Here is a 23,759-nt window from a genome sequence, read left to right on the forward strand (position 1 = left end):
CAACATGGTCCCCTCCTTTCTACCTGTGGCGACTGCCTTCAGCCCACGGCTGTCCTCAGAGCTCTCCCTGGAAGCAGGTCTGGTCACAACCACTCTGATTACAGACTCCTGGCTTCCCTTTTTCCCGGTCACAGGGTCCCTCACACCAACATGATCTCCTTGCAGCTCCCTGGTGACCCCCTGTCACTCCATAAGCTGCTTCCCCAAGCCCTGCTTATTTGCTCACCTCCTCTTCCTTCTGTATGGAGTATCCACCTGCCCTTCATTTGTCTGGAAAACTCAAACCAAATTCAAGGCCAGATACCTAATTCATGAAGTGTCCTCTGACTTGTACTGGGAGCTTCTGTGTGTTAAGCGCTGAGCATTCTGCCTGTGCTGCCTGGACCTCAAGCTAGACGTCATGGTCTGTTTTAGAGGCAGGAACTGAGGGCCACAGAGCTGGCAAGTGAGAGAGCCAGGGCTCTGGTCCACAGCTGCCAGCTTGCAAGTCTGTGTGCTCACTACCACACTGGCCTTTCCACTCCCCTGGGGTGGGGGATGAGTGGGGACCCCTCTGTTTCCAGCTGTCTCCACAGCCCTCACCCACCCTCTGTTATGTTTCCTGTCTGTGGGCTAGATGGTGGGGCCTTCAATGGTGGGGGAGTCACAGTCACTGCTGAATCCAGTGTTTGGTTCAAAGCAAAAACTCATTAATGTGAGCTGAAGTGACATATTGCCCTTGGATGATAAGCAAAGCTGTCATCACCATATGTGGCATCTGACAGCTTCCTCAAAGCATTCTAGACCCTTTTCTTCCACCTCCCCAGTGATGGCAGGGCCTTGTCTGGGTTAAGGCCCCTAGTCCTGCCACCACCCTGCCCTGTCTCCCAGTCCATGGGTGCAAGGTGACATTTGCCTTCTTGGGTTCTGGCTCTTTGCACCACACACAGCTGGGTGACCTCAGCTCTTGGCTACCTCATGGCAGCCACCTCCTGCAACCACATTCTTTACAGAAACAACAGAAGCAAAGCTAAGCAGATGGCAGGTGGAAGGAGGCAGGAGCATGTACTTGGGAATGGGGCACTCTGAGTGGCAAAGCCAAGTAGGGTGGCCAGAAGGAGGGCATACTTGTCACGGGAGGGAGTGGGCACAGCCACCATGCTCCCCTTGTGCAGCCCTATCTGGTCCCACACAGCCAGCCATGGAGAACAGCATCTACTCTAATGTCAAGCATCCTTACAAAGGCAGAAAGAAGGAACTCCCAGCCCCACCCCACCCTCAAAGCCCTACTGTCTTTTCAGATCACAAATACTGAGCTGGCTTTGTTCTCCACCTCCAAGCTTGAGGCCATCTGGGCAGGAAGGAGTTGGAGTTTGGAGAAAAGAGAGAATTAAGAATCTATCTGCCATGCAGATTAAGCAAACAACAAATTGGCAGATTTTTTAAAAAAAGGTAATAGCCACTCCTGGCAAATACAGGAAAACAGGGCCCTTTTGATGCAGTCTTGGGGAGGGTGACTCAGTAATCCTACCTACAGGCAATTTGCAGTATGTCATGTAAGGATTAAAATATGCGTTTCTTTTGACTAATTCCATTCCTAGGATTTCACCTTAAGCCCATAATGAAGGATCTGTGCAAATATTTGGCTCCGAGGATATTCACTGTGGCACTGTTAAGAGCAGTGTGAAACCAGGAGCTAAATTCCAACATCGGGGGCCTAGGTGAGTTACAGCAGACGCTGCCGCCTTAGGGCAGTGGGAGGCGGGCTTTCAACGATGGGGAAGGATGCTTGGGACGTCATTTGTGAAAAACAGGATACACGAGATGTCCAAAAAGCACGGAACACAGGATAAACTAATTTTCAAGTAATATGTTCAAAGTATTTTTCTTTAACCTGCAGACACTTTTTAGGTTAAGTATCTCTACATTTAAAGCAATAAGTCCAGTTGTCAGTCTGAAAAACTTATCATGAAAATGCTTATTTTTCCTGTGTTTCAAGAACTCATTGCTTTAACTGTAGAGGTGCTGCATCTGAAAATATATCCAGTATATTACTGGAAGATATAATACATTGTTTTTCAAAAATAATGAAAATGGACTGTCTCACAGTGCGGATGCCTGGTCATGTCTACCATGCAGAGAAGAAGGCCAAGAAGAGACAATAGTGTGCTCATCACGGTTATTTCTGGGATGTGGACTCCAGAGCATGTTCTAATTTGTTTTTCTTATTGCTATCTTACTACGTTTGACCAACACATACAAATTATTTTGTTATCCCAGAGAAATGAATTACTTGCACTTAGAGCATCATCCATAATAATGTAAGAGGCTGTAGAGCCACCACGGGGCTGGGAGGACTTAGGGAGCTGCCCCCAGACAGCACCTTGACTCACTGCGCATCTGTAACCCCATCTTCTGGGAAGGCACCTTTTCCACCTTCCGTGTGGGAAAAGCGCAGAATTGCTCTGTGGTTTCCTTTGTTTTTCCTCCAAGTAAATGGCAACCCCCAGTCCAGCAGTTATGCCCCAAGCTTCTGCTTTGGAGTTAGGCTCCCTCCATCCTGTTAGGACTGGTGGGAAGGCCAGGGAAGAGGGCAGTGAGATTCTGCTCGCCCTCTACAGTGGTCTGCTCCTCAGCCGGGACTGGCCTCAAGAGGAGCCCAGATGGCACTGCTGCCCGGAGGGGACACTGCCCACCCTCCGCTGCACCTCCAGCACGAAGGAAGCTCTGGCAGGAAACCTCTCCCAAGAGGCTCTACCCTGGAGGGACTGGGGGGTTGGGTGTCCCCAGGTGGGGATTCCACAGGCACCTGTGGTCCCAGACTCACCTTCCAGAGCAGCACAGCCAGCAGCAGGAAGATGAGGATTCCCACCAGCAGACTTATGGCGATGATCCACCCCACGACATAGCCACGTGGCTCCAGATTGTGCAAGGCCTCGAAGACCACCTAGGAGGCAAAGCAGAGGTGAGAATACTTCCCAGATGGAAGTGCCTGAGCGCGGGAGCCCAGGGTGGGCTTGAAGTAGATAGGGGTCCAGACCACTGTTGTTAAAAATGGACTCTGTTGCAAGCTTTCCTGCTTGTAGATGGATGGGCTTTTGCTTGGATCTGAAAAGCACTTGAAATCTGAAAGCCCCAGCTCCTGGAAGGATTGTACTGACAAGCCTGCCTGACTGCAGTACCCCAGAGCAAACACGAATGTGGTGAAGAATGCAGAGGATGTGCTGTGTTCTCGATTCAGGGAAGACAATCGACGTCCTTTTATTGTGGTTTGGAACAAAGGACACGGACATGCCCTCCATGTAAGAGCACGTCCTTCCGAGTTTAGCTCTGCATGTCACTTAGTGTGATGATTTAATCAATGCCGGCTTCCCCAGCAGACGGTGGATTCCACGAGGGCTGGCGTGCAGTCTGTCTTCAGTCTCCTGGGCCTGCCTGGCACGCGGAAGGCTCTCGCTGGAGGAGCAGCGCTCCGGTTTTCAAGGGGAGTCATGTGCAGTCGGGTCCCATGTCTGGTGAGGAAAGTTTCCCTAACTTTTATGGAAACTCAGTTGTGTGCTGGAGCTGACTGTATGTATCTCCTCCCAACTCCACAGCTAGTGACCCTGCATGGCAGTTTGAAATGGGCCATGAAATGAGCAAATCAGGGCCTCTCACCTGCCAGAGAACTGACTGCTTAACAGGTATTAGCTCAGCACCAACTGTCCTTTGCCTGTGTGTTAGCCCCATACTGGTCATGGCAGAGTCTATTCTTGTAGAATTCAAAGCATCTAATGTGTCTTCTGCTGCCCAGAGACCCTCCCTAATATCCCACCATCCCATTCCAGGCCTCACTGTGAGGAGACAAAGATCCCAGCTCCAGGCAGTCATGGTCTCCGATGGCTGCAGACAGGCTGGCCCACCTGCAGGTCTTTGTCTAAGCTGTGCCAGCCCTTGGAATGCCCATCCCTCCTTTGGGAATGCTCTTCTACACCTGGCTCACACCTGGAGGCCAGCTGATGTCCTGCCTCTGCCAGGAGGCCTCACTGATCACGAGCCCAGTGGTCCTGCCCCTGTCCAAGCCTCAGAGGTGCCTGGGCCCCATATGGACTTGACACTGAGCAGCACTGTTTGGGGTCCCCTAGGGCAGCCTGAACCCCGTCTCTCTCTCATATTTCTCAGGTGCTCCACTGTGTCAGGCTCTGTGCTTTTCCTGCAATGACATATCTAACTAACACAACTACCCCATGAGGTAGTCAACACCTACTGTGCTGAGGGGCATGACATGGGCCCAGAGAGAACAAGCAACTTGCTCTGGACCACGGAGCTTGAGTGCAGAGTCAGGATCTGAACTCAGGTCTAGCCCCAAGCACCCAAATCTGAGTTTGTCACCACCACCCCTTGAAGATAATCTGCTGATGATGTGAGCCCTGCACTGGGGAAGCAGACATGACCGTCTCTCTCTGTGTGTCCACAGCCACGGCTGGGGCAGGAGGCGGGTGTGTGCTGCGGGGAGCGGGAGTTATTCATGAGGCAGGGGGGCTGCCTCAGCTTCACCTGCAGATCCCAAGTCCAGAGCATTATTTCAAGGGGAATTGAATAGAGCAGAAGTTCTGTTCCTTGTGGGGACAAATGGAAGAAAACTGCCTACACATACAGTGGTCACTCTGGGAATGGAAACGAGGCCTCTCTGTAGCACATACTCACTGGCTGTGTGACCTTAGGCAAAGTGCTTTACCTCTCTGAGCCTCGTTTTTCTCATCTGCAACAGAAAGGTGGAACAACACCTCCCCAGAGAATTTGTGGGGACAATGCATGTCGAGGCCCCAGCACAGTGCCTGGCAGAGCCACCCCTGACGCTTGGGGGCTCCCTTGTTGGCATCAACACAGCTGGCAGGAAGGCTTTACTGAGGTGGTACCTAGCAGGCTCCTCTTTAATCTTTAAAAGCCCTTGATGGATGCCCAGCTGCACAGAAGAGAGCACGCATAACCTAAGCGCTTGAGCGGCTCACTGAAGCTTCACATCTAGAATGCTAAGTGTATCTGTGTAACCAGATCAAGGAACCGACCGTGACCAGCTCCCAGTGTGCCCGCTACATACCTGTCCTGTCACAGCCCACCAAGGAGGCGCCACCCTGACTTCCAGAGCCGCCTATGCTGGGCGCCGCAGGCCTGGCACAGCGGGGACTCCATGCCTGCTTCTTCCTCTTGGCCTAGTGTTCAGGAGGTGCCGCCAGGGTGTGGCTTGCGTCCTCTCACTGCTCCTGCGTAGCTACTCCAGCACCCACTTACACGCCCTGCCCATTTAGGGCTGACGCAGGGTGCTTTTCAGGCACTACACAATCCTGATGGAGGAATCCTTGGGGCAGGAGGTGGCGGGACAGAAGTGGGCTCTAATGCCTGCCATCCTAAGTCTGCTATTTTCTGTCCAGTTTAGAGATTCCTGTCTTTACAGACGGATACATGACATTGGGCTCTTGACCCTAAAAAGCTGTGGATCGAGTCACCGCCCACATTCAGAGACTCTCAGGGTGCGTTGCACAGATGACCTTGAGGCACTGTGGCCAAGAAGTGCCATCTCAGTCAACCAGGACCCTCCCCTCAGCTTCCTCCTCTGTGAAGTGGGGTCTGAGAGGAAAGCCAGGCAGCGCTGGGAAAGGTGCTGGGGTACGGTTGTGTAGTAAAAGTCTGTTGAACCTCCAGCTGATGGTGAATTGCTAAGACAGGCTGTGAGCTCAGCGGGGGTCAGCTGTGAAGTCCGGCCTCTTGGACGACCCCGATGGCTTCTCAGGGACACTGCCTGCCCCTTGGTGTCAGATCTGTGTCCCAGCAAAGGCTTGCTGGAGGTCTGGTTTTGTGGATACAGAGACAGTCAAAAGACTATCCACTACAGTTTAGTCTAACAAATTCCACAGGAATGCCCTGTCACTTCCCTGGAATGTGTGTTTAATCTTTTTCTATTTTTAGTAATGCTGTTCATTGTCTTGGATGTGTTTTACGCTTTGGGAGAGCTGGTTCCCACACGTCACGACTCTAATAAACTCATTTGTCGTGATGATCTGAGTGTCCCGCAGCTCTAAGAAGTCACATCTGAGATAAAAACCCACAGGAAGGAACAGCAGCAGGGGCTCTGGGAGATTTGGGAAGTGGGCTCACCTCCACATGGACAAGCTGGTGGGCGTGGTCAAGCCCCAAATCTCTCTAAACATCCCTCTCTCCATCCTCCGGTTTCCATCCCTAGTTCTGCTCCAGTCGAAGTCTGGTCTCTCACACAGAGGGGAAAGGCATTCATAACTCATCAGTCTTCTACAAGTTATTATGTAAATTTACAGAATCTGGCCCTAGAAAGATAGGCAGGGCTGTTTAACCTTTTCTCAAAGTTTAATGTGTTCAAGAATCCCATGCGGAGCCTTATTAAAATGCAGAGCCTGAATGTGAGAGTCTGGGCTGCGGCCTGACGTTCTGCATTTCAGATACGCTCCCTGGTGATGGCAATGTCATTGGCCCATGGACCACACTTGGGGAAAGGGGCTAGGGCGTGTTCCAGTATGCCACTGAAGGACATGCAGCCATCTGTCTGCCTGATTTTCAAGTTCCAAATACTTCCGAAACATGATAATAACCTGGGGAACAGGATAAACATTATGAGTCAAAAAAGATCAGAATTCAATTTAATATCTAGAAGACTTCAGCTTTGCAGAAAAATAATAGGAACACATAAAGGCTCTTTGAGATTATCTTTGTCTCTTTTCTGCTTTTTACTATTTAAAAACATTTTTTTAATTGATACTTTTAAAGTCAAGTTAAAAAACATTAAAAAGGAGACTCTTCTCTAATATTTCTCCCAAGAAGCCTGACCTATTCCTCTCTTTTCAGCAGAATTAATCATTCTTGAGCTTTTGGAATCAATGCAATTTTCAAACCCTTTTAGCAGAGAAAACCTGATATATAAACAGAAAATAGCATAGACTGGTTATAAAGAAGGTAGGCAACTAGGCCCCCTTACCCCCAGCTCAGCCCTCCTTCCTAAGCATGTCCTTGCCTATCCCAGTCCAGCAGCCCGTGGACCAACTCGAGGGAAAACACAGGGCTCCACAAAGTTCAGTTTTAAAACCACAGTCGAGCGTTTCACAGCCCCAGTTCCAAGTCCTTTTCACCCTAGAAGGTATGATGTTTCTTCCTGTGGATGGCCTCTAGCACACTGTGAATTCTAAGAGAAAAAGGGTCCCAGTGCATGTTCTCCTGTTACCTAAACCAAGGTGGTGATTCATTGTGTGATTCACAAATGCATAAATTAATAAATTCAGTGTCTTTTCTGCCATAACATTACATGAAGCATGAATATGATTCAGTTTGGAACAATGGAGAATAGAGTTTAAAGCTGGAGTCTCTGAGTGTGTTTCTTGTCTACTTCAAAAATATATTTGCAAATGTTATTTCTGTTGGGAAAGTCCTGGCCATCCCACCATCCATCCATCCATCCATCTGTCCATCCACCCATCTATCCTTTTGTCCATCCACACACCGTTCTGTCTATCCACCCATCCAACAAACGTGCATGCAGTGACTACCACATCCGGGCACTGTGGGGGCTCACTGATGGGACCCCGCTGGGGGCTCGCACCGCGGCTATCGCCACCACTCACAAAGTACTGCCAGGGCGGTCTGCCAGCCTTGAATCCGGCAAGCTGCTTGGGTCCTTACCCAGCTCTCCCCTGTAGCTGGCACACTCACCCCGCGCTTGGAAAGCCAATTCCTCCTCACTCTCTGGGACTTGGCTGCCCTGGAGCCCCATCCCTGGACCCTTAGGCAGCTCTGGGAGGGCATGGCCATGCCTAGCTTGTTCCCCACGGCATCCCCAGCACTCTGTACAACGTCTGGCCCTTAGCCCTCAACAAATACTCACCCACCGAATAACCAAATGGTGGCCATTAGGAAATATGACTCGTGTTTTGGCTAACTACACTGGGATTTTTCAGTTCCTTATGGTGATAGCTCGATTCTCTGCCAGGGTGGCAGGTGAGGAGAGGAGGGGGGCCTCCGAGCACCACTGGGTGATGGCACAGGATGGCAGTGGTGGTGATCTTCCGCTGACCCCCTTCATCCTACATCTCAATGTAACTTGAGTGACAAGGGGGAAAACACTCCCTTGCCATGTGGCATGTGACTTTAACTGTACCTGGCCACCAACATGGTGAAGTATAAGTCACAACCTACTTGGTGCCACTAAACACTGTAAAGTTTGCATCACGAGGCACTACAATGCAGGAGCTGCAAGGGGTGCATTTGGGGCAATCTCTGTTTGCCACGCTAGCTGACGCCCCTCTGGTTGTGATATCTGGGCTTGCATCTTTGGTGGACATGTGGGCAGTGGCAGGGGCAGGACAAAGGGACCACAGAGTTAGGACCCGAGGGGGATGGATTTGAACCCAGGCTTTTCTGATTCCCAAGGGGAGGTGTGCTGCTCACTGTCCACAGGGGAAAGGCCAAACCAGAAGGGCGACTTTCCCGAAAGGGCCAGGACTGGGGCCTGACCCCAGATGGCTTCAGAGGAAAGGAGGCTAGAAGTTACTGTCCTGATCAGTTAGATGTGGCGGGTTTACTTAGAGGTGGAAGCTGGGCCATCATCACGAGGCTCCATTCTGGGGTCTGATTTAGGCTGAGGAGGGAAACGAGAGCAGATCCAGGGTCAGTGTGAAGTGGACTGGGCTCCAGGGGCACCCGGGCAGTGTGAACAGAGATGCTGTGCAGAGACAAAACAAGCCAATGATTTCCCTTCCACACTGGATACTTGCCCCTGTCGAGACCCTTTCACCCAAGAAGGCTCAGTGCTTCCCCATGTGACTGAAGGGCTGCAGGGGAGAGGGGAGGGGAGTCCCAGGCTGGGAGTCAGGAGTTCTGGGCACCATCCTGGGCTCGCTCACTGTGAGATCTTGTCTCAGAGGCCCCTGGTTCACTAGAGGAAGAATCTCAGTGGTTCTAACCCAGGGAGGCACAGCGGACTCTCTGGAGACTTGTCAAAATCACAGCCCATCTTCCCACCTGCAGGGTGATGGATGCTGACGGCAGTGGGCTGCTGGAGGGAGGGGAACGCCTCTCCGGACACGGGGTTCCCATGGAACCATGGCGGAGGGGGTCCCCAAACATTTGCCTTGTCAGATTAGCAAGGTACCTTCGCTCATTTAAGCACATTATTTTAAAAAATAAAACAAGCAAAAAGCAGAAATGCTCCTCAACCGTCTTTGGACAAAGACTTCATGTTCTTTCATTAAGGCTTTCGCTTGCCCTGGAAGTTACCAACAACATGGTCTAAATGAACAAGGACCCTGGTTCACATAGGAGCCCTAAGGAGAGCCAGCAGGTGGCTGTTCCATCCTGCCCTCAGCATTACAGAAGCACATTGCAAGGGGCATTTGTCACTTTTTAGAGGCCTAGTGTTGAATTCCCTGCCAGTGCTGGGGACATAGTTCAGCCACTGAGAGACTCTTGCCCAACTCAGATCAAGAGGCTGAGAGAAGGCAGGGACAGCTGTGTCCAGGGCACCTCACTGGCTCCTCCTGAGGCATGACTGAGCCCATGGCCCTGGCCCCTCAGTCTCCTGTCTCCTCTCATATCCCAGCCTGGTTCTCCAGCCTTCCTGGCAATCCTGAGAGCTACCAGATCACCTTCTGATCCATTCTGCCGAAATGAGACACAGCCAGTCCCTCCTACTTGCACCTAAGATCTCAGTCTGGTGTGTATGCCACATGGCAATGACTTACTTATTCATCTGTGGGTTTATGTGTTCAGCATATATTCCACTAAGTTTAAAACATCAGAAAAAGAGGTTTGCCTTGGGAGAGTTTCTAGCCTCAGTGGTTGGCAACTCTCTGTGAAAAGTAGGAAGCGTTGGGTGGAATAGAATAAATAGAGTAAGAAAATCAGCGTATTACTGGCACTTTGCAACCAGCACCGAACGCAGTCCCCAGGTCTCCCTTGGATTTCTCAGGTTCTATACAAGGCCAGGTAAGCTTGGTGTGATTGGCCTCAGCCACATGCTAACATGTCCACCTGGAAGTACCCCCAGATCTACCTATCAATAAACAGAGCAGAAGCCTCAAGAACCTAGTACATATTTCTAGGTATTCACCCAAATACTCTCAAAACCACCACTCACACCACAGCATAAAAATCAAAGATACAGAGTCACAGGGAAATTATTTGATTTCTTGATCAGCTGAATTTACCACCATATACATATTACGTGGTTAAAAATCTGATTGTTTTCCTCTCCTCACACACACCCTGTTCCATGCCAGCTTCAACTACATTCCCTGTTCATTCCAAGGCCATAAAAATTTGGTGCCTAATCTAAAATCTTGTGGAATTTTGCCTGATTTAAATTTGGTGGCTAGCCTCTATGGAAATTTCCCGAGATGGACATTTGACAGAGAGCCAGGCCTTCAGAAGGATCACACAGGGAAGAACGTGTTTGTTCTAAAAAAGGCAAACCTTCCTGCTCAGAAAATACTTTTTTTTTTCTGCCAGGAAAGTTAAGAACAGATTGCAGAACTTCATCTTAGCTCATGAATTGAAAAGGCAGAGTCATGGAAGGGTGGGAAATGGGGGCTTCACGGGATCCTGATGGGGTTACTTTTCTCGTGGGAGTACTGTGAAAAGTCAGTTGAAATGACAGCCTCTTCCAAAGAGATCTTGACAATGGAAATATCACTGTGGTGCTCAAAATGGAGCAGTAATTAATGGGCGGACATTCTGGCGCATGCAGATGACTCAGGATGCGATGTTAGGCCATGTCTTCCTGGACCCCACAGCTCAGTGTTCTACCCAAAGGCAATGTGCCCCGTGCTTTTTTTTTCCATCTACACAAGGGATTCTACCTGTAGGAAACTTCTTAATTACTTCCATTTGCTCTCAGTTGGGAACACTGTGGTCTACCAGAACATTCTAAACCTCTTGGGTTGGCCATGTTTTCCATCCTATGAAACTTTTTAACCAGAGCCATGACAATGAGCAGTGAATCACCACTCTCCTTCGCTTCCCAGGTGAAGGTCTTAATAAGCAGTGAAATGGCCAGAAGGCAGGGGGTAAAGGGAACAGCCGACTGAGAATATTTGGCCTGCCAGGAAAACCGACCCTCTGTCGTGAAGGCTCCACATTGTTTCATTTCATCCCATTCAGTTTCTGTTACTAAAATTACTGCTTGGACAATTTCTCAGTGTGAACAGAGGAGCAAAGCTCTCCATCTGCCAGTCCTCTGCACCGAGCATGAACGTCCAAGCACCCCCTCAGCAGGATTACCGTCCTCACCATTCAGAGTCACACTTGTTCTGTGCCAGCTGATGCTCTCGTCTCTTGCTCACCACAAACAGGAGCAGGACTCAGAGTTCATAAGGCACCCAGAGGCGTATTTTCTCTGTGTACCCTCCCCTGCCAGGGTCTTGTAGAGTGGGCTTGGTCCCATCCCACCCTAACATTTAGGTTATGTGGCATCTCTCTTGCTATTAGGAAATAAATTAATCTTTTCTTTGTAAGTTAATTGTCTTTTTAACTTTATCACTTGTAAACTTTGTCACAGCAACATTGACTGGGCAAAGCCTCCCTTGAAAGAGGGCAGATTCCAGGGAAGGAGATGCGAGAAGCTGGCACCACTGTGTGGCTCATTGGAAAAGCAGTTCATCAGTGGCTGTCTCCCCTTTCTACTCACCCAGGACCTGGGCGTGGGTGCCAGAGGATGAATTACCCCTCCCTATCCCACCCTAGTGGGCAAGAACAGGAGGCAGTAAAGTCCAGGGCCACACTTCCCCCTCAGCCTCTCCCACCCCGCAGTCCACACCTTCTGGTTGGTGTGCCTCCCGCATCTCTGAAGCCTTCGTGGAGGACAAGGGGCAGGTGGAGAACAAAAGAGAAGGTGCTAGGACTTGGCGATTTGTATGTGACCTCCTAAAGCTTGTTTTTGAAATGCCCAGTGTTTGCCCAGGGAGCAGTGTGACTGGGAGGACAGATGAGGTTTCAGGGAAGGGCCCGAGAAGGATAAAAATAGTCTGGGCTTCGGGTGGAAAGCCAAGCGCTGTCAAGGGCTCCTCCGGACTGTTTTCCTTTGGCTGGCTAGAGCCATGTACTGAAGAACAGTGCTCCCACAAGGGCAGGCCGCAGGGCCTCCCAGGGGGCCCGGGCGCCCAGGCAGGCATGGTCTTGGGTTGGCCACAGAGCCATTGTCTTGGCTCAGACCCTCAAACTCCACACCAGGTCACCAGACTCCCCAACCCTCTGGGGCGGCTGACTCACCATCATCTCTTCCGGGTTCCCACTGGCTATCTCCACCACCCTGAGGGCAGAGTCCACCTTCACCTTGGCGCGGGTCATGAACTGGATGACCGATGAACTGTCCTGTGCAGCAAACAACACGATTTATGGTAAGCTTTTTCAGTGGCAACAGCTGGGCCTCAAGTACCAGCAGAACTGAAATTCCAAGGATCTGTGTGGACCAGACGCACTTTCATCACTGAACTAGGTATCCCCCCATCCCAGACACCCCCACACAGAGATTTTCAGTCTCTCTGTTGAGAACTCTTTCATACCAGGGTGCCTGCTGGAAACCGGAGGCGCTCTGCCAGCTAGCGACACATGCAGGCTCGTGTGCTGTGGTTTCTGAGTGGTAAGAGCCAGATATTTGGACAATGATATCGACAAATTCACAAAGAGTAAAGAATAAAGCTGTTTGTGTACAAGTCCAGGCCTGGCATTCCATAGAAGGCATCTGACTTACATTTCTCAAGCTTCTTCCTGCCCTGACCATAACCCTCAAACTTCACATGATGTACTTTTAACTCTTTCTTTGCTCTTAAATGAAGCTCTTTTGGGGTCAAAGCCATTTAACATGGAAAGTGGGAAGTGCTTGGCTTATACATCAGGCTATGGATGGCCTGAAGGGAAAGGGGACTGGCGGCTGCGGGGTGCACGGGCTAGGACATGGGAAGAGCCCACCAACCAGGCGTGGGCTCAGATTCAAAGCCCATCCAACAGCTCCAAGCAGGGATGGAGAAGGAATCTGTGAAAGACAGGGGCTGGTAAAACCATGGCTTAGGGAAGGGCCAGAACCTCGAGCCGGTGGTACAGATGATGCTGCACTGACTGTGGGGTGGAGAGGAAAACCAGCTTCCGCCATAGAAACAGGCCACATAATGGAGCATTCGGCAGCCCACATCCCACCTGTGGGAGTGGCTGCAGCTCTGCCAGCAAGGTGCCCATGGGCAGCTGCCCATGCTTACTCAGCTGGCCTGCCACACGAGGACATCCATATCAGATCCCAGCCTTGACCCACTTCTGGTTAAGGCAATGCCCAGAAGTCCAAGTGGAGGACTCTTTTCCATATAAAGCAGCTCTGAGGGGCCTCTGCCCATCTCTGCTGAAGACCTTCCTGGGAGGACACGTGCGGTTGCCACTGTGTGTCCCTTGCCCGGGAGTCATGCACTAACTGTTCTTCTTTTTCTAAATAGCAATGAAACATAGTTTGAATGCATCTGGGAAGCCTGTGACTCAAAACAGCTATTCCAATTAGTTGATGCTAAGAAGTAAATAATTTTGATTGCAAATGACCTTTTTTTTTTTTTTTTTTTACCAATTTAACAGTACTGTAAGCAAGTGGTTTTTTGTGTCAGGATCTGCCATACTCTCAGTCTTGAATAATCACCATCATCATCTTGGGTATTAATAAAGACAATAAAAATAACAACGATACTGAAATTGTTCAAGTTAAAGGCCAGGCAGATGAGAAGCCTGACAGAGGACAGGCCCGAGTGGCGGCCACAGAGGAGCGCTTTCAGAGAAATCTGAATCCTTCGATAATTTCAAGTCAGATTCCACACTTCAAATGAAAACTTGTTAAGGTCAAAACAATAAAACCTCAAATTCTCTTGTCTGGGGCCAGACCTTGAGGTCAAAGGAAATAAACACAGGCCCGGGCAAACCATAAGGCTGGCGCTGGTCCACATCCTCCTGCGGTGGGGGGCCCCCGAGCCTCCTCAGGCTCCACTCCCCAAGGAGGTCGTGGCTGCCTCGGGGACCTGCACCCTGCATGTCAAGCCCTGGGAGCAGCTGGGATCCCATCTGGCTTACAGGTCAGCTGTGTCCCAGGCCTTCCTCCGCACCTGGATTTTCTATTGGTTTCTGCTGAAAGGACACTTTTAGGGAGAGTGACCCTGTCATACCACATATGACCTACTGCTTTCTGCTCTCTTTGGATGCAGACTGGGCTGGACAGTCCACAGGGACGCAAGTCAGTGGGACACATTCCTTGGCAAAGGGTTGCTATTAGTCGTGGAGAGAGGGAGCGATGCAGAAGAACAGCCCACAGAGCTGTGTACAAGGTGGGCGTGAGGCCCGGCAGTTAAATTAAGCACGAATGACTGCAGTGCAAGTCTCAGCCATCTGGGTTGAGGGTGGAGGAGAAATCAGAGTGGCTTCCCATGATCACAGCTCTTTGCACAGGGGCAAGTGTGGCCCAGGAAACAAAACTGTCACCAGGGCCATTGGTCAGGAAGATGAACGGGCTGGGTAAGTGCCTATATCACAGTCCTACAACCTGACCTGGGGACCCACGCCAGGCAGGCACTTCCTGTGGTGGGGACTGCCAGACTCCCTCTGGAGTCAGGATGGCCAGAGGTGCTCTGATTTGTGTCTGGTCCTCTCCCAACCCCGTCCTTTTTTAAGGAAGACATATAACAGGGAAGCAGTGCTGTGTGAGTCCAACCTGCCCCAAGCCAGGTTCCCTACGAAGGAAACCAGGGAAAGCAGAGCTGTGCCCAGGTCTCACAGCTGCATGAGGGGGCATGGGGGCTGCACATGTGGCCCCCCGTGGCCTGTGCCTGTGCCTTCTCAGTCCAGCATGTTACTGCCATGCCTAATTGAAAAAATAACACTGGAATGATTTTTCTGAGTATGCATTCATATACTGATAGGTTTATACAGACTAATACATTTAGTTTTTCCAAAGGAAAATAAATAGAATCTCTGTGGTTAACATGCATGTTTTGCTTTATCTTCACGTGTGATTATTTTTAAAGCACCTTGTTGGGTGTGGCCTTTCATACTCAGCAGCTCTTATGCTAAAATAGAGAATCTGTATGATTTTTTAAGGGCCTCCATTTCACTGAGATACTTTTTATGAACCCCTCTGGATAAACCATAATAACAAAATGACCTGAGGTTTAAAAGCTGGGCTTCTCTGAAACAAATCGTCCTCTAAACGGGATTGGCAAACTGTGACCCATGGGTCAAATCCACCCCTTTGCCTGTTTTTCTAAATAAAGTTTTATTGGACCACAGCCAAGCCCACTCAGTATTGTCTGTGGCAGCTTTCACAATATGATGGCAGAGCTGAGCCATGGCAAGAGACTGTAGGGCCCATAAAGCCAAAAATATTTGCTATTAGGCCTTTACAGATCTAATTGCCAGCCCCTGATCTAAAATGTGGTTCCCAGTCCAGCAGCGTTGGCATCACCTGGGAGCTTGTCAGAAATACAGCATCTCAGATGTTACCTCCAGGAATGTGAGTTTTATCAAGGTCTCCAGATGATTCTCATGCAGGCTAAAGCTGAGAAATGTAAATGTGCAAAGAAAATACCTGGGGAGCTTGTTAAAATGAAAATGGTGATTCAGTAATTCTTAGGTGGACTCTGAGATTCTGCATTTCTAATGAGCTCCAGCAATGCTGATACTGTGGGACCTTTGACCACTCTTGAAGACCACTCTTAGTACCTTTCCCTGGCATCCTCTAGGAGCCCAATTGCCACTGGTACTTGTCAGGAAAGTTTTTAAATGAACAGGCAGAGTTTCATAAGGAAACCAGTTCAAATGCTTTTAAATGAACCCACAGAATGCAGTTTCCCAGGAATTACCTTCTTCAATATTTCTGTGTTCAGCAGCATATAAATGTCTATAGTACGACTTTCTTCTTTAGCCAGTGCACTAAGGTTACAGTGCATTGATAGGCAAGAAACTCCTGGTTTTTCACAGTCCTGAGAAGAAAAATCAGAGAACAGTCAGGCAGGTGTAAGGACAAAGACAAATGCAGTTTGTGGAGCAGAGGACTCCACAAGTTTCTACGGCAGTGACGGAGACAATTCCAGGCAGAGGAATTCCACGGGAAGGTGCAGTCATGTCCTCTAGCCGCCAGAGGGCAATCGAGGGATTTCCTGCCCAGCGGGTGCCCGAACATGCCTTCAAGTCAAGTAACTGGGAGGACAGCAGCTCACTGGCTTACCCCACTGAAAAACTGGATTTCACAATTTAAAAACAAAATAATTGTTTTTAAAGAGAAACACATTTGCATATTCTGAAAGCAGTTTTCTTACAAGTTTTGAACACAAGCCATATTTCCTGCATTATGTAAAAATTTCTGCCTGTGCAGAGGCAAATACACTTTCACAGCCATGTTTTTTAAGCAGGGCAAATTAGAGGGCTAAGAAATCACCAGAGAACTCAAGACAAAGCACAAGGAAAGAAAAACATGTTTGACCAAGAAAATACAAGAACTGCCAACAGAAACCTAAATTCCAAATTTAAGATACAAAAAAGGAATTCTTCTCTTCTGTGTTGTGGGATCTACAATATATGTACATACCTTCAGGATGTTTCGCTGGCAGGGTAAGATTTTTCAGCAGATACAGAGTTGTATCTGTCAAACAACTAGTTATGACTACGCCTAACAATTCTATGGGCTTTAAAAAATACTTGTATCATCAGCACCAATGTAAGTGAAAAGCCAACCTTCCAAGCAGCAAACAGTCCTACTTCTACAGGGAAAAAAAAGTGAGGGGAAAAAATGTGAGTGAGATGTACCTTGGCTGAAATAAGGCCCTAAAGAGATGTAACCAAAGATATGGGGGAAGGATGCTTTGGAAAAGCATATGATTCCATCTCTAATATCTTCACTTAAAAAAATTGGAGGTATACCTTACATACAGTAAACAGAATAAACCTTAAGGGTCTATCTTGATATATTTTTGCATATGTTTATACGCAGGCCAAGATGTAGAATATTTCCGGTACCTAAGTGGCTTCCCTCATGCTGCTCTGCTGATTTCTTCCAGAAGTAAACACTATCCTGAACTCCATGACCACTGAGTTTTGCTATTTCTAAACTTCACGTAAGTGAAACATTACAATGTTCTTTTGTCTCTAGCTTCTTTCATGCAATATTATGTCTGTGAGATTCATTCACGTTGCACATAGCAGCTTTTTTATTGCTCTGTAATATTCCAGTGTATGGATATACCATCATTATTTACTCATTCTCCTGTTGATGGATTTTTCAATTGGCTGTAAGATTGCTGCAGACATTCTTGTCCATATCTTTGGGTGGACACGAGTACTCATTTCTCTTGGAGATATACCTTGGAGGGGAACTGCCAGGCCAAAGGGTATGGATCTGTCTGTTTTTTTATAGATAATGCACAACAGCTTTCCAAAGGGGTTGTACAAGAACCATTATTCTTCATTAGACTCATTAGTTGGAGAAATGCTCTACTTTGTGTTTGGTGGGCTGCAAAGGTTTTTCCCTTTGCAGGGCAGTGAGATTTGGGATGTAAATTTAACACTTTGATTGAAACCTCCAGCTGAAAAACAGGAGTTGACCATAGTCCTTGTGACTTCATAAGCCAAATGATTAAAGCCAGATTTGGGAAATAATAGATGCCAAATAGAAAGCTGGCCTCTCATCTCAACTTGCCTTCCTAGTAAGGACCACCCATGTAAACCCAGTCAGTAAGCATGTTCTTACCAAGACTTTTCTTCCAGACTTTGAGAAAAAAGCAAATATTGTATGGAAGATATTTTCTTGTTCTTGAGGGATGATGCAGGGGGTTGGATTTTTCTGGAAAGAACAGTTCCCCTTCTCTTGGCCCACCTGGAAATGGAAAGAAATCTGTCAGAGTGGCCTGTCCCAGGAAAGGATCATGAGCCTGGAGCCCCTTATTGCAGGGGTGGCAGTAGAGTCAGCTTTCCCCCATTCCCCCATCCATTCTACAGTGGACAATGATGGCTGAAAAGCTGAAAAGCAAAAGGAGTGACATCAATAAGGCCAAACAACAGAAAATGTGGATTCTAAGTCCTTAAAGATTTGAGGTAAGATGGCATGTAACACATAAATGCAATGTGAGTAGAGAACAGTAAGGCTTCAGGAACCAAGTAAACCTTCCTGGTTCCCAAATCACATTTACAAGCAGCCTCACAGCAACTTTCTGAGATAAGCAATCATGTTCTTTGTCTGGACAGGAAAATGGGACTCAGGCAAAGCCACTGGACAACAATCACAGAGTCCAGAACCTAGATTTTGAACCCAGGTCTTCTGAGACCAAGCCTTTATGCATGATCTTCTGCCAGAGGATTTTGCCCTGTGTGCCATGGAGCAACTAGGGTGCTATAAAACCACTTAGCAGTGTCCCCAGAGGGAAGAAGAGGCGACTAGCAGGACTGCTTGGGACCCCCAGCTCTGCTCCAACCAGAACATTGACCACATAGAATGTCATTTAAAACCAGAGTTCTGCTGCAAGAAAAAAAATTGTCAGGCAGCAACTGAACTGAGCCATACAGGAGCTTATATGCCCAGCGAGCTCTTGGTGAGTTAACTGACTTTGCTTCTGACAGCAGTGGTGGTGGTGCTGAGCAATAGCAACACTGAAAACAAAACAAAACAACAGAACACTGTCTAGTCTTGCATGCTGATTCCTTAAAGAAAAACACCATTTTTGATGTCTAAATTGAGGCACTATTGAAAAGACAAAGTCTTCTTGATACATCGTCACATCACACTGGTTGTAGCTGAAGAAGACTGGACATAGTTTAAGATCACACCACAAAATTAATAATTAGTAATTGGCAATTTAGAATTGTGTTTGCAATGCCATTTCTAACTAGAATCATCTGTTTAAACTCTACTATCTTTAATGCCCTTGAGAAAAACACAGTGTGTTTCAATTTACTCAAGAATGTTCCAACTGCTCATGCATGGTCTGGAGCAAAATTTAGTGTAAAACTTATTACGTAAGAAACTTCTGATTTAAGCTAACAATGCTAATCTTTTAGTAATGAACTATAAACAAGACCCCCACATTTGCTAAATTAATTTCTATTTTATCTTTAGTCAGAACTAGTATGTCAGGATTTACTATAATGTCTAACAAGATGAAGAAGGTGTATTTCCTTTAATCATTAGAAAAAAAGAGTGTTGCCTTTACAAATATCTCATAGTTTAGGGCTTATTTTTCAAAAGGATCTTATAATTTAGTACCCTCTCAATTACTGTATTTGAACCACAAAATCTGGGGAGCTATACCAGCCTGAAATGGTCTCAAGTGTTGGTTTCAGATGATTTTGGTGGTCACTCGAGGGAATAAATAGGAGGGAGGCAATGAGGGTTAACACAGATTTGGTGATTATTCCTGGGGTACAGTAGTAAATTGTGATATTTTAAAGCTCATTTTAGGAGGCAAAACCTCAGTTGCTTATGTAGTGAGGATTATAAATATCAATTGTAGGACAAATGAGAAAAACAACTGCTACAACATCATGCAGAAGGGCATTTGTGTTTTGCAATAAAACGTTAGCAGCAATAACAATTTCATCATGGATTCAACGTGCTCTGCATTTCAAATCAATTAGACAAACTGAAGATGATATGCTGTGATAATAGTCAACTAAAATGTGTATGTTAATCTCAAAAGATGTACATTTGCATCAAGTCATTTTGTGAAAGGTGTGGATGGGAACAGTTTAAATTAACATATTATGTTATTTTAAGTATGAAACTACATGGTTAGGTTAAATATTATAAGTAGATGTTATTTAAGTAATTTTATAACTTTTAAAAATGGGGTAAAATTTACATTTACTAAAATGCACAGCTTTTCAGGGGACAGTCTGATGCATTTGACAAATGAAGTCACCCACAGAGCCACCACCCTGGTGAAGGCCCAGAACACGTCCAATACCCCAGAAAGCTCCCACAGCCCCTTTCCAGGCAACTCCCAGCCCCTGCCTCCAGGCACCCACAGTTGATCCCTATTAAGTTGGCTGAAAGAATCTGTTAGCTTCACCTCATCAGGTAAGTGGGGATTGTGTGATTTGGGGCTGCCCTCTCTTCCAGCTCCACAGCATAGCCTGGCTGGCAAACATCTTTTCCAGTGGCCATTTGAGTGCTCATGTTCTTCACTTTGGGCGTCTCCACTTCCCCGTCTGTCTTCTGGAAGGGACACTTGCTGAAAGGCAGCAGGAAGACACTGTGGCCCTGTGGCTGGTGCACCCGTCTTTTCAGATGGGCAGGCCTGGCCACCCAAACACGCTTGGTCTGGGTTTAGAGGAGCCGAACTTCAGAATCTTGCAGGATGCCTCCATCCCTAGGAAAGCTGGGGAGGGGGCAGAGCTCCCTCTGGCTCCCAAATTGGTGCTGCTGGTTTCCAGGTGCCAGCAGTACCCTCACTAGGCCCCAGCGGGGGTGCAGAGCTGTGAGTGGCAGAAGGCCACCGAAGGTTCAGGGCCAACCCGATGGGGCAGAGACATGCTCAGAGCTTCGCCTCCCCCTCTCTCCGGAGTCCCTGGTGGCCTGTGAACAGGGTGCTCATGATGACAGGGGGCCGTCAGTGTGACACTGGGTCTGCCTCAGCAGAACCCAGAGAGGGAAGTGGAGCCGGGGTCTGCAGTGAGTAGAGATCTCCACCCATTGTGCTCCGACTCTGGTTACGCAGGAATCACTCCAATCGGGACAACTATGCTTTTCTGGGCTGTTCAGGGTGGCCCCCTTTCTGAAGGGAGACTGAAGGTTGCCTGATGCTGCCCGGGTCTGAGTCAGACCAGCTAATCCTGCCGCAGATGCTCCCTTGGCTCAATCAAGTGACTCAGTGCCTGGCCAGGGTCATCGGAGGCCAGGCTCTCCATGTGCTGCGCAGAGAGCTCAGGACGGCAGCCCTGTGTGCCTGGCTCCCAGCGCCTCACACACAGGAGCCCATCCAGCCCTCACCCCATCTCACCGAAGGAGAAACTGAGAGGCAAAGGGAGGCCTGATGACTGCCTGAGGGCCCCAGCTGGCAGGCGGCAGAGCAGGGCTGGAATGCAGGTCACCTAGCTCCACAGACCCGCCGGGAACCAGTTCCTGATGCTCAGGGAGGGAGGCTGAGGAGCGGGCGGCGGCGGGGGCCATGGACAGGGGATGTGGGGGGAAACCATCCCGTCCTGCCCACACCTTAGTCCAAAGGAAGGAACTGCCGGCCAGAAGCCTAGGAATCCCAGGGTCCTCCATCCCAACCCATTTCTGCCAGGGTGGTCGAAACCCCACTCCGATTCCGGCCCAGACCGTGGGAGATAAAAGCGCCTGCTGGTGGGGAGGCCAGGCCGCTCTGTGCTGTCTCAGGCTGGAAAGGGAACAGAGCACCCTGGAATGTTGTTTCTGGGAGGCAGCTCCAAGATCATGCGGCCCCTTGGCCTCAGCTGACAGATAAGGAACCAGAGGCCCCGAGTTCCATGACTCCAAGGCCATGTGATCGGCTGTTGGCAGCAAGAGGCACTCGGCAGAGGAATCCCGGGGCACAGATGGCCTTGATGAACACTCGACGGTTGGAGCTACAGGGCTAGCTCTGCCTCCTAACAGCTGTGCCAACCTGGGTCTCCGGGCCTCAGTTTCCTCACGTGTAAAATCAGGATGGTGGCACACGTGGTCACTAAGGTTGTCCCCAGTTGTTAATTTCACACTTGAGGACTATCCATGCATTTTCATTATAGCAAAGTGTTGCCTAATATCACATTATGAAGATAAGCAATTGCTGACCTCCCCCCAACCTAGTTCTAACCACCCTTTTTGCTCAAAATCAAGATGAACACCACTTTATCTTATGTTGGAGACAACCAAGCCCCACAGAGGTAACGTCCAACAGCTTCACTTCCTTGGTTGGCCAAGGGCTCTGTGGCCAGCGTCCCTGTCCCTCTCTGCCCACTCATTCTCATCTGTTTTCCAGACTGAGTCCAAATGCTTCCCATGCACGGCCGTTTATCTCCCAGGACTCCTGGGAGCTGGAAGAGGTCCATGCCCATTGGAACGTACGAGGACTTTACCAACCACACAAAGGGATGGAGGATGCGGGACACAGTGTCGAGACTGAATTCCACCAAGGCAGCTACTGAGGGTTTTCTGTTGGCATTTGGCTGCCCCGCCTCCCCCTGTCCTGACCTCAAAGAAAACACTGTGCAAGTTGAAACCAAGGGATGGTGGTGATTTGGGAAACTGTCAGGAGCCCAAGGAAAATATGGACATTATGTGGTGGCAGAGTCCTGCTCAGCCTCAGTTGGGGGGCTTGGTGGTCAGGAGCCTCCAAGGCCCCAGGCCTGGCTGAGGATGGAGTGCCCTGCACACTCTCGGTGATCTGGCAAACCCTCACATCCTAAAATATTGGGCTTGGAGTGTGAATCTGGGTGACTCCCTGGATATGATACTGAAAATTGGAATTTACTGTGTTCTGAATGTTAAATTCAAAGGGGCACCTAGAGCTCTTACAGAGCCTCAGGGCTGTGGTGGTCTGATAAGCAGATTGGAGGAAAGGGCATTTCCACATCATAGCCTCAGGAGAGGGGCCTGCATAAGGTACTTCAGGGTGGTTTTCTGTCCAAGAGCAGAGAGGACACAGGTCACCCGCCCAGTCCCCAGAACTCAGCCCTAACACCATCTCTGCTCCTTGGCCTGACAACTGGAGGGACAGGAAAGTCCTCCAATCTCTTTTACAAGACTTCTGCCCCAAGCATGTCACCCTGGAAACCAATTCGAGTTGCTTAAGTCCCCTATCTCTACACTGAGGTCAGATATAAATGGCATACTAGCTACCATTAGGTACTATTCTGAGAGCTACGGCATCTGTTGAATCCTTATAATTCTCAAGGGCAGAGGGCACTGCTATCAAGAGGGTGATCATATAATTTATTGTTCAAACTGGGACACTTTTTGAAGGAAGTAGTAGTCAGCCAGATAGAAGAGCAAGATAGAGACATACACCAGGGATGTGCCAGGCAAACTGGGACATCTCACCTCAATTTTCACCCCCTTCCTATAGAGGAGGACACTGAGGTGAGACAGGCCAGGCCAAGGACTTATACACATGGACATGCAGGAGCACCATCTCCAGTCCCCCTGAGGGCACGTCCTCTCCTGTCCCACCTTCCTTGCATGCACTGCACAGCCTCTGTCCCCAGCCCCACTGCCTTCACCTTGTTTATCTTCTCACAGCCCTCAGGGCAGAGCTCCTACAGGGACTGTAAATCTTGTTTACAGACTTACCCGCACCCAGCAAGCCAGCGCCTGTCATGATCTGAGCACCTGAGCCAAAGGAGGATGTTGGAGGATAAAGAGAACTTGCAGAGAGTGGAGAAAGAAAGGGGAAGGTGATTGCATGTGTAAAAGTGGTGAGCTGCAAACCGCAGGCTGGAGTTGAGGGCCTGGGAGTTCAACATGGCTCTAGCCCTGGATGAATGCTGGGTAGCAGAGGGCAGAAATAAGGCAGGAGAGGTGGGCCTGGGCACAGAGGAGGGCCCTGTAGGCCATCTTAGATGGGGGCCAGTACCCAGAAGACGGGTTCACATGCCTCAAATTTAAGGACCCACTTCTCACCCAAGGCACGTGGCTTTACTGGGTAATTTTTAATGACTAAGGCATAGACAGATGCCCCTTTCCATCTGCATTAGTCCGGTCCTTGACTGCACTCCAGCTGGCTGGGTTCCAGGGATGGGAAGGTCACCCAAGTGTCCCTGGCTTGATGTATGAAGTG

The 23,759-nt window shown here is 49.0% G+C and overlaps 1 protein-coding gene across 1 annotated transcript in view; it reads right to left on the minus strand.

Annotated features, from left to right (window-relative positions):
• The window catches only part of ITGA9 (integrin subunit alpha 9), a 323,579-nt gene that overhangs the window by 13,242 nt on the left and 286,578 nt on the right, over positions 1-23,759 (minus strand). The window contains exons 24-27 of the mRNA XM_036921609.2: positions 17,738-17,863; positions 15,855-15,974; positions 12,244-12,345; positions 2,807-2,926 (exon numbers count right to left, since the gene is read on the minus strand). Of these exons, the coding sequence (XP_036777504.2) occupies positions 2,807-2,926; positions 12,244-12,345; positions 15,855-15,974; positions 17,738-17,863 (468 nt within the window). The remainder of the gene's footprint in view (positions 1-2,806; positions 2,927-12,243; positions 12,346-15,854; positions 15,975-17,737; positions 17,864-23,759) is intronic.

Source organism: Manis pentadactyla, chromosome 14 (assembly GCF_030020395.1).
Source record: "Manis pentadactyla isolate mManPen7 chromosome 14, mManPen7.hap1, whole genome shotgun sequence".
Lineage (NCBI taxonomy): Eukaryota > Metazoa > Chordata > Mammalia > Pholidota > Manidae > Manis > Manis pentadactyla.